The sequence below is a fragment of the Kogia breviceps genome, chromosome 14 (genome assembly GCF_026419965.1).
Source record: "Kogia breviceps isolate mKogBre1 chromosome 14, mKogBre1 haplotype 1, whole genome shotgun sequence".
In the NCBI taxonomy this organism is placed as follows: Eukaryota; Metazoa; Chordata; class Mammalia; order Artiodactyla; family Physeteridae; genus Kogia; species Kogia breviceps.
The window spans coordinates 75,011,358-75,024,702 of NC_081323.1; the positions used below are offsets into that span (position 1 = coordinate 75,011,358).

At 61.3% G+C, this 13,345-nt stretch overlaps 3 protein-coding genes across 10 annotated transcripts; all 3 read right to left on the minus strand.

Annotated features, from left to right (window-relative positions):
- Positions 1–92: 92 nt before the first annotated feature.
- On the minus strand, positions 93–3,039 carry PAGR1 (PAXIP1 associated glutamate rich protein 1). Of its 2 annotated transcripts, XM_067013682.1 has the most exons (4): positions 2,994–3,039; positions 2,144–2,645; positions 1,861–1,943; positions 93–515 (listed from the first exon to the last, which is right to left on the minus strand). In XM_067013682.1, the coding sequence occupies exons 2-4, from the start codon at positions 2,623–2,625 to the stop codon at positions 316–318; spliced, it is 765 nt and encodes a 254-aa protein (XP_066869783.1). In that variant the 5' UTR covers positions 2,626–2,645; positions 2,994–3,039; the 3' UTR covers positions 93–315. The 2 variants fall into 2 exon arrangements, with proteins under 2 accessions (XP_066869783.1, XP_058892252.1); XM_059036269.2 differs by lacking the exon at positions 2,994–3,039 and having other exon boundaries at positions 2,144–2,719.
- A 240-nt stretch (positions 3,040–3,279) lies between these two features.
- On the minus strand, positions 3,280–7,169 carry PRRT2 (proline rich transmembrane protein 2). Of its 3 annotated transcripts, none has more exons than XM_067013680.1 (4): positions 7,071–7,094; positions 5,142–6,114; positions 4,654–4,786; positions 3,280–4,483 (listed from the first exon to the last, which is right to left on the minus strand). In XM_067013680.1, the coding sequence occupies exons 2-4, from the start codon at positions 6,048–6,050 to the stop codon at positions 4,473–4,475; spliced, it is 1,053 nt and encodes a 350-aa protein (XP_066869781.1). In that variant the 5' UTR covers positions 6,051–6,114; positions 7,071–7,094; the 3' UTR covers positions 3,280–4,472. The 3 variants fall into 3 exon arrangements, with proteins under 3 accessions (XP_066869781.1, XP_066869782.1, XP_066869780.1); XM_067013681.1 differs by lacking the exon at positions 7,071–7,094 and adding an exon at positions 6,803–7,012; XM_067013679.1 differs by lacking the exon at positions 3,280–4,483 and having other exon boundaries at positions 4,508–4,786; positions 7,071–7,169.
- Positions 7,170–8,058: 889 nt separating this feature from the next.
- Positions 8,059–13,150, minus strand: MAZ (MYC associated zinc finger protein). Of its 5 annotated transcripts, XM_067013676.1 has the most exons (7): positions 13,049–13,150; positions 12,338–12,424; positions 11,398–12,254; positions 10,925–10,988; positions 10,478–10,649; positions 9,442–9,666; positions 8,059–9,153 (listed from the first exon to the last, which is right to left on the minus strand). In XM_067013676.1, exons 1-6 carry the CDS (start codon positions 13,082–13,084, stop codon positions 9,464–9,466), a joined length of 1,419 nt encoding a protein of 472 aa, XP_066869777.1. In that variant the 5' UTR covers positions 13,085–13,150; the 3' UTR covers positions 8,059–9,153; positions 9,442–9,463. The 5 variants fall into 5 exon arrangements, 4 of the variants coding, with proteins under 4 accessions (XP_066869777.1, XP_058892181.1, XP_058892180.1 ...); XM_059036198.2 differs by lacking the exon at positions 9,442–9,666; XM_059036197.2 differs by lacking the exon at positions 13,049–13,150 and having other exon boundaries at positions 12,338–12,592.
- Between the last annotated feature and the right edge of the window lie 195 nt (positions 13,151–13,345).

Here is a 13,345-nt window from a genome sequence, read left to right on the forward strand (position 1 = left end):
CATCTGGCCTTAATTTCCCAATCTGGGTGCGTACAATTTTGCCTCTCCCCAGCTGTTTCAGTTCCAGCTGCAGTCCCTCCTCGAAGAGAAGATAACTTGGTATTTTTTATTTTAGATTCAGAAAATTCAGCCCAGGTCTCCAAAGAGATGTTCAATAGAAAACATAAACACATACACGTATGTCCTCTTTCTGGCAAGGTGCTGTGTTGGGAGCTTGGAGTGTCTCTCCTCTTCCCAAGTCTCACAGCAGCCTGGGTTAGGGAAGAAGGGCCAAGGCCCCAGCAGGTAGACTCTGCACCTTAAGGGCAGCAGCACTCAGTATTTCCGCTGCCGGGGGAAGAGACTACTTCCTGAGGACCGGAGCGGGGGGCTGGTGGGGCTGGCATCCTCTGAGTCCAGGCTGAAGAGGTCCCTGCCAGTACGAAGGATCTGCTCCTCCAGCTTCTTGTGTCGCTTCATGTCTGAGAGGACCTTGTCCAGGCGTGCTTCCCGTTTCTGGCTCCGGGCTGAGCTTCCTGGAGAAGGGGAATGAGAAATGTGGAAGCGAGTGAGGCAGTGTGCACCAGACCTGCCTGGATCTTACTAATCACTTGGGGAGCTCATTGAACAGAGATTTCCAAGCCTGTCATGGAGGTTCTGAGGTTTAGGGATGGGGCCTCAGATGGGGTGGGCAGTGAAGATCTGAATTATGAGAAGGGGCTAGAAATAGGAAGCCCGGGTAGGGGATGAGCAAGTGCAAAAGCCCCAGGGCAAGAACAGGGAGGTCTGTTCAATGAGAAATGTAGAGCTGGGGGAGACTGGAAAGATAAGGCCAAAGATATGACTTACAGGCCACGATAAAGGGTTTGGATCTTTTAGTTTACATGGAAGCCCTGGGGGTGGGGCGGGGTTGGATTCTCAATTGACACACTCACACACACACACCCCGCCCCCCAGAAATGGAATCCTTTGGAGAATTTAAAACAGAGAAGTGACACAATTTATGTTTTGAAACATAGATCCGTCCCTGGCTGCTGAGGCTGGCGACAGGAAGACCAGTTAGGAGCTACCACGACTATCTAGGCAAGAGAAATGGTGGCTTGGATAAGGGTGCAGGCAGAGCTAACAAGGCTTGCTGCTGGCTTGAATGCTGGGGTAAAAGAAAGAGAAATCAACACCGGCTCCGAGGGGGCACTTCCCTGGTGGCGCAGTGATTAAGAATCCGCCTGCCAATGCAGGGGACGTGGGTTCGAGCCCTGGTCTGGGAAGATCCCACGTGCCGCGGAGCAATGAAGCCCCTGTGCCACAACTACTGAGCATGTGCTCTACGGCCCACGTGCCACAACTACTGAAGCCCGTGTGCCTAGAGCCCGTGCTCCGCAACAAGAGAAGCCACCGCAATGAGAAGCCCGCACACCGCAACAGAGTAGCCCTCGCTTGCCGCAACTAGAAAGCCCGTGCGCAGCAACAAACACACAAAGCAGCCAAAAATAAATAAATTTATTTTAAAAACAAGCAAACAAAAAAAGAATGGCTCTGAGGGTGAATTCTAGGAAGGCACATGGGATGGGAAACTGGGTCAGATTAGGAGATGTACACAGTAGTGTAGGGATGTGGATCTAGATAGTAATGATAATGACTCGGACTTCTGGGGGGGACTGAGATCAAAGGAATGGGAAGCATGATGGAATTATCTGCGGAAGATAGGGGACCACCAAAGCTGGAAGGATGGCACCACACTGGGTGCATGCTCTCTCCTGAAACAAGCTCTGTAGATATCAAGGCACCAAGCAAAGGCATCTTTTAGGGAGTCACTTTCTGAGTAAGTGGGAGCAGAGGCCCTTCACCGCCCCCCCGCCAATTCTCCCCTCTTGTCTGTACCTGGGGTGCGTCTCCGGTCAATCAGGGAGTCCTTTGGTGTCATTGGCTCATCATCAAAGTCAAATTCTGTGGGCATGTGCGGTCTGGGACAGGGGGATAGAGAGTGAAAGGTGAGGGTGGTCCCCCCCAAACACCCACACTTCTCCACTGCCTGCTAGCTCTCCCTCTCCGGCTCTCTTCCCTCCCTCCATTTCCCATGCTCCTGGGTCCCACCTCCCCTCCCTACTTCCTCCCGGCATCAGGCGAGCAGCCTCAAGGACAAGGTGTAAGGGTGTGCCCTCACTTTTCCTCTTCCTCCTCTTTGGCCTCTGGCTCCTCATCGGATCTCTCCTCTTCACTCTGGGCCTCAGGTGTGGGTGGCCGGCGGGGCAGGATCTCAGCCTGTAGCTCCAGGGTACCGTGGGCAGCCAGCAGTTCATAGAGCCTTTGGATTTCCGAGGGGGGTGGCATCCAGGACTGCCCATCCGCAGGCAGCTCCACCTCTTCATCGCTGCAGGGCACGCACCAGTCCTCGGATTCTCCCTTTGCATGCTCTTCCCCCTCAGTGCTGGGGACTTCTCCCTGCACCTCCTCGGCCCCGGACCCCTCATGCTCAGCCTCCTCCCGGCCTCCTTCCCCCTCTTCCTCGGCTTGATCGGCCGAAGCAGAGAGGCCTCCGGTATCCTCCACGGCCAGAGCCTGGAGGCCGGAGGTCACTTCCCCTTCTTCAGGCAGAGGCGCCGCCGTGGTGGCTGCAATGTCTCCATGGCCCCGGACAAGGGACATATGGCACTAGGGAAGGGGCCCTGCGATGATAGGAGATGCAGGAGTACTGAGCTGGGGATCCCCCAACCCCAAGGGTTGGGCTCCCCAGGGGTTTAGGGAATGTCTCTCTAACCAATCAGGCTCCAACAGCAGTCCCTGCGAATAGACCGCCTGTTCCCAGGAGGGGGCGCTCCGTCCCCTCCAAGGACCCCGCCCCCAACGGATCGAGATCCGGTACTCCGGTGTTCCCAGGGACCGGCAGAAACCACTTTCCAGGCGGGAGAGGGGCGGACCCGCTCTTCTCGCCTTGATACCGCCCCTCTCTACACCTGGATCCGGCACCCTCTCCCCAGACCTCGAAGTTCGGCCACCTCAGCTGCCATACGCACCTAGGAGCTAAGACCCGCCTCCCGGGCTGCACAGGGTCACAGTACGCAGGCGCAGAGAGATCGCGCGGGAGGCTCAGTTTTAGTCAAAGCTACTTGGAGGAGGAAAGCAAGGGAGGCTTGCACATGCGCAGCTAGGCGCTCCGGAATGGTAGGCTTCGGCCCATAGTAAAGATGGCCACCAGGGCGGCGCATGCGCAAACCACCTAATAGGTTCTGCCCGAAAGGAGGCAGTACCTCGGGCCCCAGCGGCGCACGCACGTACGGACCAACTGAGGCTGGAGGCGAGTCTCATGCAGTCTCCGTTTATTGGTGTTTCAGACTCATGCAGCATCCGGCATACAAAAAGGGAGAATCTGTTTGGTGTATCCTTTTGTTTTGTTTTGCTTTTAGACTTTTAGGTTTTTTTCCCTACACTTTTCTTTTTTTAGGGGGAAAAAAAAAACCCCGCCAACTCGGAACCGCGTTGTGGTTCGGTCCCCGCCCCCCAAACTTCTCTCGTCCTCTTAAAAAATAATCATAGACCTCTCCGCCCCTCCCTTGCTCCCTGCAGCTGGGAGCTTTGGTCCTGTTTTGGTGGTTCTTTCGTTACAAAGCACGTGAATGACCCCAGCCCCAAGGAGTTCTCTGACTGAGTTAAAAAGCCCAGATGGGGTAGGTCAACTCAGGCTGACGGGGGAGGGTCAACAGCCGCGCCCCTCCCTTCTCCCAGGTGCGTGTTCGGAACAGTACTGGCCACCCCTGCACAAGTCTCCAAATGAGGCCTGGCTTGCCAGCGCTGCGACCCCGAGGCACCATGGGGGCGTCCGGACCTGGGTGGTCCCAGCTATGAACAGTCGGAGCCCGGGCTAGGGAACCCTCTCCTGACACTGCTCCCTTCCCCCAGCCTGATCTAAGTGCTGGAGTTTTTGCAGAATGAACAGTGGAGGAGGGTGGAGGAGAGGATGCTGAGGGGCAATGAGGAGGCAGGAAGAGGAAGGGGGTGGAGGATGTGGAGAGGGAAAGGGAGATGAATAAGGAGAGAAGGAAGAAAGGAATGGGGGAGGATGCTGAGACAATGAAAGTTGGGAAAGGGAGACCAGGGTTGAGGTGCAGGAAATTCTCGGGAGGTTGTGGTGCAGGAAGGTGGGGAGAGATGCTGAGAGGCTGAGAGCAAAGAGAGTTTGGGAGATGTTCAGGGAGGTTTCCAGAAGTGCAAGGAGGTTTCCAGAAGTGCAGGGATAGGGAAGCCAAGAGGCTGGAGGGGATGCAGGCAGGAGTTCAGGGAAGTTGGAAACAGTGCAGGGAGAAGGGAGGCCTACGGTTGGCAGAGGAGCCTGGCAGGATGCAGGAGCAGGAAAGAAGCTGTAAACAAGGCCGCTCAGGCTCCCTTGGTCCCTATGGGTGCGGGCCTGGGCCATGGATTGGGCTCCCCCCAGGGGAGGATGGGCCCAAGTCAGCTCCCAACAGGAAAAAAAGTCTCGGAATGCAGGGCAGAGCCCCTCACTTATACACTGTGGGAGAGGAGAGGGAGGGACAGACAGAGACAGTTGAGGGGGGGAGGGGAGACAAGGAGAGACAAAGAAGTAGGGAGGACAGACAGGAGAGATCAGGGGCAGGGGTTAGTAAAGCTGCCCTTGCCAACCCTTCCATTCCTCCCGGCCTGTCCCAGACCCCCACTCACCGCCCAAGTTGATGACGCAGGAGGCGATGATGATGAGGACCCCCCCTACCAGCGCCACGATGCTTAAAAGCTTGGCCACACGACCCAGACGCTGGGCCCCATCCACGTCCCCCTGCTGCAGGCTGTTCCGGGACTGGGGTTAGGGTGAGGGGTGGGGGCACCAGCCCAGCCGGAATCAGGTGTGAGAGTCGTCCAGAGGAGACAGGCCAGTTGGTAGCAGTGGTTAAGGGAGGAAGGGGATTGGAGAGGCAGCAGGAGGGGGGCACAGGTCAGTAAGGCTGTGTGAAATGTCTCAGCTTCCCTCCCACCTGAAGGAGTAGGGCTCAGAAGGTGAAATCCTAGAAGAGGCAAGGAAAGGCCCTGTAATTGGGAAGTGAGGTCCATGCAGAGAGGGGAGGGAAGGCAAGGTTACTCCTGGGGCTCTGTCCCAGCACTGGCAGGAAGCTGGGAGCCACAGCAGGCCTGGGCCAGGGTCCCTCGGGGCTCACCATGACGGCATAAGCGAAGGCCACGATGTTGACAGGCCACATGGGGCAGAAGCAGGACAGGATGGCGAGGATGATGTAGTCCCGAGGTTTCTGGGTGCCTTCACCTCCCTCCACCCCAGACCCTGCCAGCTGAGAACTAGGGTGGCGGCTCAGGCTACCTCGGGGAGATCCTGAATGCCCACCGTCAGCCCTTCCTAGTCTATCCTCCTCAACCAGCTGCTGCAGCACACGGGGTGGAGCCCCGTTGGCTGGGGGGGTTTTTGTTGAGGGTGGTGAGTGAGGCTGGGGGGCTGGACCCTCTTCCCCATCACCATCACCAGCCTGCAGGGGAACCACTGCCCCATTCTCCTGCTTTTCTCCCACGTTCTCAGTCAGGACCTCAGAGGTGGGGTCCTCCTGGGTAGGGGGCTCTGGCTGAAGGACTGGCTTGGACGTGGGCTGGGAAGCTGGCTGGGGGTCTGGCTGAGGGTCTGGCTGGGGTTCCAGCTGGGGAGCAGGCTCTGAGGCTGGCTCAAGTGGGGCTGTGGATTCCAGGTTGGACCCCTGGTTTGCAGTGGCCTCATTGCTCACTTCTGGTTTGGATGCTAGCTCTTGGCATGTTTCTTCGGTGCTGGAGTTGGCCTTTGATTCCCCTCCTGGGCTTGAGCTGAGGTCTCTGGCCTGAGCTGTTTCTGGGGCCACGGTTGGGGTCTCTGTGGTTTCTGGAGCCAGCCCAGCCTTGGGCTCTGGGTCCACAGGGGCCCCAGTGATGTCTGGGCCTGGCTGCAGGGTCTCTGGCTTATCTGGGACCCCAGCTGGGATCTGGGGAGGACCAGTTCCGGCTTCAGAATGGCCAGGCCCTTCTCCCTGGGTCTGGGGACCCTCCTCTACCCCCTTCATCTCAGAGACCTCAGAGCTGCTGGCTGCCATCTTGAGATAGGAGAGGGGAGAGGGCCTCTGTGGGAAGGATAGAGCAGCAGAGACAGCAGCAATCCTGGAAGAGGAGGAGACAGGCTTAGTGTGAGGAGGGAAGAGGTAGATCTCAGCACTGCAGCCCAAGAGGGCAATGCTCCTATCTCAGGGCCAGCCTTGGGCTGCCTCTGGGGAAAGGAAGAAAAGTTGGGGTTTCCTTTGCTTTGGGGTGGGACATCTCTGGGGAGGAGTACTCTGCTCAGTCTTCTGGTTAGAGAGCCCTGGGAAGATGAACCCTTTTGTAAACAGGATCCTCCCCATGGTCTTTTCCTGGGTCCACCCAACAAGATCCAGACCCTCAGATCCTAGTAGATATCACAGCACCCCCAAATCAACAAGCTGTTCAGAGACTCATGCACTCCGATAGGCAGACTGGGCAGAGAATCCCGAAACTCGCATTCCATTCCCTCTGCATCCATCCTCCCTTCCTCCCTGGGCGCCCAGCGGTGCGGTATGCTTGATGCGCCTTTGGGGCGTAGTCGCCCGCGCCCCTCCCTGGGGGACCTGGGCATCTCCTCTGAGCCCCTTCCCAGCCCCTCTCCCAGGGATTTCCTCGCCCCCGGGGGACCGGCGCCGCTTCCTACCATTGGGGTGGTGCGCGCAGCACCACCAGCCAGTCCGCCAGGCGCCCGAATTCCCGTACAGCCCTCCCGGCGTCCGCTGTCTGTCCGTCCACTCCTACCCGCAGCCTCAGTCCATTCCCGTCTCACCTCGACGCCGGCCTCCAAACTGCTCCCGCTGCTGCCGTCGCCGCCGCCGCCACCGCCGCGGTTGCAGCAGCCGCAGCCCGGGAGGGAGCAACTCAGCGAGCGAGAGAGGGAGGCGGCGGGTCTCCCCTCCCCTCTGCTCATCCCCTCCTCCCCTCCTCTCAGGTCCCCTCCCCTACGCTCCGCTGCCGCGCACCGCCCCCGCCCCTTGCACGCCTCCCGCCCCTCGCGGCCAGCCGGAGGGAGCCACGCGTGCCAGGCCCCGCGTTACCTGGGCAACCGGCCGGGGGACCACTCGCGCCGCTGCCTGGCCCTTCCCCCGCGCGCCTCCTGGGGGTGCCTCCTTCCCATGCCCCGGCCCCCTCCCGCCAACGGTCACCGGGGGTCCTGGCAGAGGCAGGGGGAAACGGAGAGGGGTCTGCGAGGAGAAACAGGACCAGTGGGACAGGCAGGACCAGGCGGAGGCACCCCTACAAACTGAAGGGGAGATGAGGCAAGACTTGGGGAGGCTGCAGAGGATGACCAGGGTGGGGTTTCAAGAGAAGGGAGCCTGCAGAACAGGAAGTCCCTCTACCGCCAAGGAAGCAGCAGTAGAAATGGGTACTGGAAGGCTCAAGAAAAGGTCCTCAGAAGGCTCAGAGCAAGGACTGGGAAGGGAATTGCGAGGGGCAGGGTAGAGGCTGCAAGGGCAGTCTGGAACAGCAAGAGGGGGCTGGGGCAGAGGAGCTCGAGTAAGAGCAGGTTGGACCACGCCAAGAATGAAGAGAACAAGTGGGGAGAAGTGCAGTTTTTATTCTCAACCTCATTGTTCCCGGTCTTAGGGCTCAGAGTTGCCCAGTCTTTTCATAGCTACATCATCCACCGTCAACTCTCAGGGCCTTAAGGGTGTGCAGGTTATTTGGCTGAGCAGCAGGCAATCGGTCTGGATGGGGGAAAGCAGCATTTATGTCCCACAACTGTTTGGGTTTCTGACCCAGGCCTCTTCAAACCTCCAGGGGCTATTCTGGGCCTGTGCAGACTGGGTATTCCCCAGAGACTCCAGAGTCCTGGAACGTGCTCTCCACAGTCACCGGAGCCTGAGCCTCAGCCCCACCCTGAATCTGGACTGCAGCCACTGATACTGCCTCTGGGGAGGAAGGAGCCAGAGCCCCAGAACTGCACAGGGCAGAGCAAGACTGGGACAGACAACAGGCCTAAGAATCCCCTTAGGGGTGGGGACAGGGGGCTTGGTGAGAGCAATTCATTCATTGAGTCTGAGACAGGTTTTTATTTAAAATTTATTGTAATGGGGTCCGCGCAAAAGGAGGGGGTGAAGGGTGGGGAACATGCAGGGGACACAGGAACACGATGACATGGCCAGGGCCACAGCTTCTGTCGCGGGGGGAGGGATGAAAAGAAAAGGCCAGGGATGGAGCTGGGGTGGAAGAGGGAAGGGGGAGACACTGTGGCTGCATTCCCCCCACCCCCAGGAAGCACCTCTAGTCCCTGGATCCCCCCCATTTACCCTGGCCCCCTAAGATTCCATCTCTTGTCCTGCCTCTGGCCCTAGTGGCTCCTTCTTTTGCTCCCCTTGACTTGCCTTCCCCTGACAGATTCTCAAGCAGGATGGTGTTTAGGGCCTGACCCCAAACCACCCCACCTTATGAAGGTACAACCTCTGCCTTCCCTGTTTCTGCCCCTCCTCAAATCTCACCTTTCCCTGTTTCTGGGACAGAATCTTTGATTTCCCTCCTTCCTCTCCTCCCTCCCCCTGGAAAAAAAAAAAAAAAGCACCAACTCCCCAGGGAGGGGCAGCAGACAGTAGGGGGACACTGGAAGGAGGAGAGCAAGAAGGACCATCGAGGGAAAGGCTCACAAATCCCTGGAAGGGCAGGGCAGGGGGTTACAGAGAGGAGAGGGGGTGAGGGCAGTGGCCACTCCTGTCCTCTGCCACCCCTGCCCACTGTCCAGGGGGCCTCAACACAACCGAGGGGACAGGTGTGTGTGGGGTCAGGTCTGATAGGGAGAAGAGAGGAGCAGGAGAAACAAATCATTAAAACCTAGTGAATTCCCCTAAGAAAACACTCCTTCCTCCTTTCCTTTTGGAGGCTCCTTGGTTGATAGGGGAAATAGTGAGGAATTGGTGGGAAGAGAGAGGGGAAGAGGAGATGGTACCAAGGGACTTTCCTCCATTCTCCCCTCTCCCCCCCACCAACTTGGAGCTCACCAGGGCTGGGAGGGAAGTGGCTGAGAGCTCACAGGCACCCCCTCGGCCCCCGAGAGGGAGCCCACAGCTGTGGGAGGGGCTGCCACTGCCGCCGCCGCCGCCGCTGCCGCCGCCGCTGCCGCCGCCATTGGACAGACCTCACCTGTACCTGCAAGGTGAGAAACACCAGATCACAGCGCAATCTGAATGGCACAGACTCTTTCCCAGACAACCTCCCGTGGGACACAGCCGTTGCTCACTTCCTGTTTGGTCCCCAGAGATTCTGGCCCGCATCCTTACCCAGTTTCTCCTGAAAGGCCCTCCCTGTCCCCAGAAGTCTCCCTAACGGGTGATAGATGGGCATCCCTGGCCTTCCTAAGATCCCCTATTGGGCCCTTTGAGCCCCCTCGTCCCACACGCCCCATCCCACCCCCCCCAGCCATGCCCCACGCCTTGCCTGGTGGGTGCGGGGGTCCCCCTCAGCAGGTGGGCTGTGGCTGGGGGGCGTCTCCCGGGACAGGGGGGGCGGCCCCCCCCAGATGGGTCTGCATGTGGCCGGCCAGCTGGGCAGGGGTCTTGCAGTGCACGCTGCACAGCTTGCACAGGATGCGGTCAGCCCGCGGGGCCTGGAGCCCATGGTCCTTCACCGCGTGGATGCGCAGGTATGCTGCCGTGGTGAAGCCTATGGGGGGGGGTGGATTGGGATGGGGGGGTGGGGGTCAGCCAGGTGGAGACCCCAGAGACGGGGTTGTTCTCCTAGGCTGGGGACACCCTCCTCAGATGGCCCTGTCCTCCTCCCACCACATCCTTGGTAGCCTGGGGCCAACTACTCTGCTGGGGCTGGTGGGGCATAACTCCTCCCTGAGCTTGAGAACTGGTTGAGTGGTGTTGGCTTTTGGGCCTTGGTATCCACAGAAGCCATCCTCTGTGGCTGGGGGATCTCTCCTGGGGTGACTGGACACTGATTCCTAGCCACTTGAAGAGCTGACCCTCAGCAGAGACGGCTGTGTCCCCTCCCTCCAGTGCCCCATGTAGTCTCAGACCGGTTACTCAGTGAAGAAGTGAATTTGTTTAAAAGCAGCTTTCTCTACTACTGAGGCAGGGCGAGTACTTGTTAAATCCCTGCCATTGTACTCCACTTGCCCCAGGAGCTGAAGACAAGAACTTGTGGCTGCACAGCTGAAACCTTGCCTTCTGACCCTTGGGAACTGGCTCTCTTGACCACTCCTTCCCCAAAGCAGTTGTGTCCCCCTCCCATCTCCCCACACACACCCAGAGGTGAACTCTTTCTGGTAGATCATCTCCTCAAGCCATGACCTCTTCGAACTCAGTAATGATGTTTAATCATCCCAATGTTGCTTCATTTGCTTTCTAAAGGGCTCTAGATGCCACGAGCTCTTGGCTACAGCACCTTTAACCCACATCTGTGGAAGGGCCTCTGGTTTTGTCCCCACCCTTTGTCCCCGGCCCCCCCGGCACCTCTCAGCATGTACCTTTGTTGCAGAGCTCACAGACATGGTGAGGGCCCTGGCTGTGCACCTTCATGTGGTCCGAAATATAAGCCGAGCTCAACATCTTGCCACACACATGACATGGCACCTTCTCCTCGTGTCGTACTGTGTGGGCCCGCAGCCGATCCTTCGTAGCAAAAGCTGCCTCACATTTCTGGGGAGGGGCGAGGGGCGTGGGGGGTGTCAGGAGAGTTAAAGCTTCGGGGAGTAGGGAGAGAGGGACAAGAGGTTAAAGGAATCAGAGCCTTGGGGATCTTTGATCTGTAGGAAATGGGAGTGAGATGATGAGGCCTTGAAGAAAGGATGAAAAAATGGAGTGAAAAAGCAAAAAGAAGAGAGAGAAAAAGGGGGTCTGAGAGGCTGAACTCAGACAACTACAATGAGGATCAAAATCATGAAAACCAGGACAGGAGGAGGCGGGCTTCCTACCTCACATTTGAAGGGCCGTTCTGTTGAGTGCACTTGTCTGACGTGACTGTTGAGGTGATCCGGCCTAGGGATACGTTGGGGTTGGGGTTAGGGCCCTGGAGTGTGGAGGTGTCCCCGAGTCTGCCTCACACCGTACAGCAGGCCTTTCCCTGGGTCCCTACATTTTCTCCCAAGCCCGGGGTTTCAGACTCCTGGTAAGGCAGGAAATCCCTCCTCTGGCGCAGGGCTGCCTCGGCCTCCTCCCACTCGAAGCTGTCCTACAACCCAAGGACCCACCTCCTTTGCTAAGTACCTCCCCCTGCTCCCTGGTAACCAGGAGAGACTGTCCGCCCTCCTCCCTGGGAGTGGCTCCCTGTCCCCATTCTCAGAAACCTCCCTCCCTCCCTCCCCACCAACCAAGGCCAGGCCACCTCCATCGCCGACCGTCCCTCCCTCCCCACCCGCCTAGTGGGCGGCCGAAGCCCCGTGCACACCGGGAGAAGCTCTTGCCACAGTGGGAGCAGTTGTAGGGCTTGTGCACAGCGCCGTCATGTGAGCGCACGTGGTAGCTCATGCGGTCCTTGCGCTTGAAGCGCTGCTGGCACACCGGGCACTGGTAGGGCTTCTCGTCCGAGTGCGACAGCTTGTGTCGGTTCAGGTGGTAGACGTCGCGGAAAGCCTTGCCACACATCTCGCAGGCGTGGTTCTTCCGGATGCGCTTTCCCGAGGCGGTCGTGGTCACCACGCCACCGGCGGCCACTGCAGCCGCTCCGCCGCCGGCACCCGCCTCTCCCCCTCCCCCGCCGGCTCCGCTCAGCTGGGGCACGCTCAGGAGGCTCAGGGGCACCATGGTGGGCATCTTCATAGCACCCGAAGGGACCCGGCCGGCTTTGGCTCCCGTGTGGATGGCCTCGTGCCTCCGGAGGTTGTAGCCGTTCTTGAACTCCTTGGCGCACAGGGCACAGATGTAGGGCCCCTTGCTCTTTGTCTTCTTCTCCAAGGCAGATGCGACCGGGGCCACGGCGACCGTCGAGGTTGGGGCAACGACGGCGGTGGCCGCGGCTGCGGCGATGGTGGCGGCAGAGACAGGGGGCGCGGCCTCAGCGGCGGGCGCCGACACCGGAGGGGGCGGCGGAGGGGGCGCCGGGGGCTGCTTCAGAGCCGCTGTGTCCACAGTGGAGGCGGCGGCCGGGGCCGGGGGCGCAGCAGCAACGGCGGCGGCGGCGGCGGCGGCGGCGGCGGCGGCTGCGGCGGCGGCGGACTCCTGGGCGGCGGCAAGAACCGGGAGCAAGTCCACCTGGAGGGGCTCGGCCGCCGGGGCCTGGGGCGTGGGTGGGGGTGCCGGCGCGGCCTGCGAAAACAAGGCGCCGTGTGGGCCGCGGCCGCGGGTCGGCGCCCTCCCAGCCCGGCCAGCCACGGCCGGCCCCTACTCACCTGGAATGGACTCTGGGCGCAGCCCTGGGAGGCAAAGAAGCGGGACTGGAGCTCAGCCCCGACCTGCAGGGGGTTCTGGGCGTGACCCTGAGGTGGCGGGAAGGAGTTCATGAGGCCGCCCACCCCCCGGGAGTCCAGGCCCAGCACGGGGAAGGGGGGGGCCAGCAGCGTGCAAGGGAACACGGGGAACATGGCCTCGGCCACGGCGGGGCCCCCGGGGCTCAGCGGGGGCCGGGGGCGCGGGCCGCGCGGGGCCCGGGCTCGGGGCGCCGCCCCCGGCCGGCCGGGCTGGGCCGCGCCGAACGCATGGCCCGCGGGCCGCCCCGCCGCCCGCGCACCCCGGCCGGCGGGAGGGAGGGAAGGAGGGCGCCCGGCGGGCCGCGGAGCGCGGCGGAGACGGCGGCGGAGACGCCCCCTGGGTGGGGGCGGGAGGCCCCGCGGGGCCGGGGGCCGGGGGCGGGGGCCCGGGCGGCGGCGGCGGCGGCGGCGGTTGGAGCCTGGCGGGGCGGGGTGGGGGGAGCGAGGGAGCAGCCTCGGCCCCCGCCGCGCGCGCGCCCAGCCGGCGCCTCGGGGAGGGCGGGGGAGGGCGCGAGGGAGGGAGGGGGACAGCTGCGCGCGCACCGGGCGCGCGGAGGGGGGGGTGGGACGGGAGGGAGGGCGGGCGGGAGGGGGTGTGGGAAGGGGGGGTGGGGCGGGGGAGGGGGTTGTTACCTGGAAGATGAAGCTGCTCCAGTTGCCTGGATCCATGGCGGAGGGAGGGAGGGAGGTGGCTCGCGCTCACCCTGGGGCGGGAGGAGGAGGAGGAGGCGGCAGTGGGGGAGGGGGAACCCGGGGAGGAGGCGCGCGGGGCGGGCGGGAGGGGGGGGGAAGAGGAGGAGGAGGAGGGTGGGGGGGAGCAGAGCACACTGCGCGCGGGGAGGGAGGGAGGGCGGGCGGGGGGCGCGAGGACACACAAGAGGCTGGAGCGGGCGCGAGCGCGAGCGCGCGCGAGGCCAGCGGGAGGGGGGA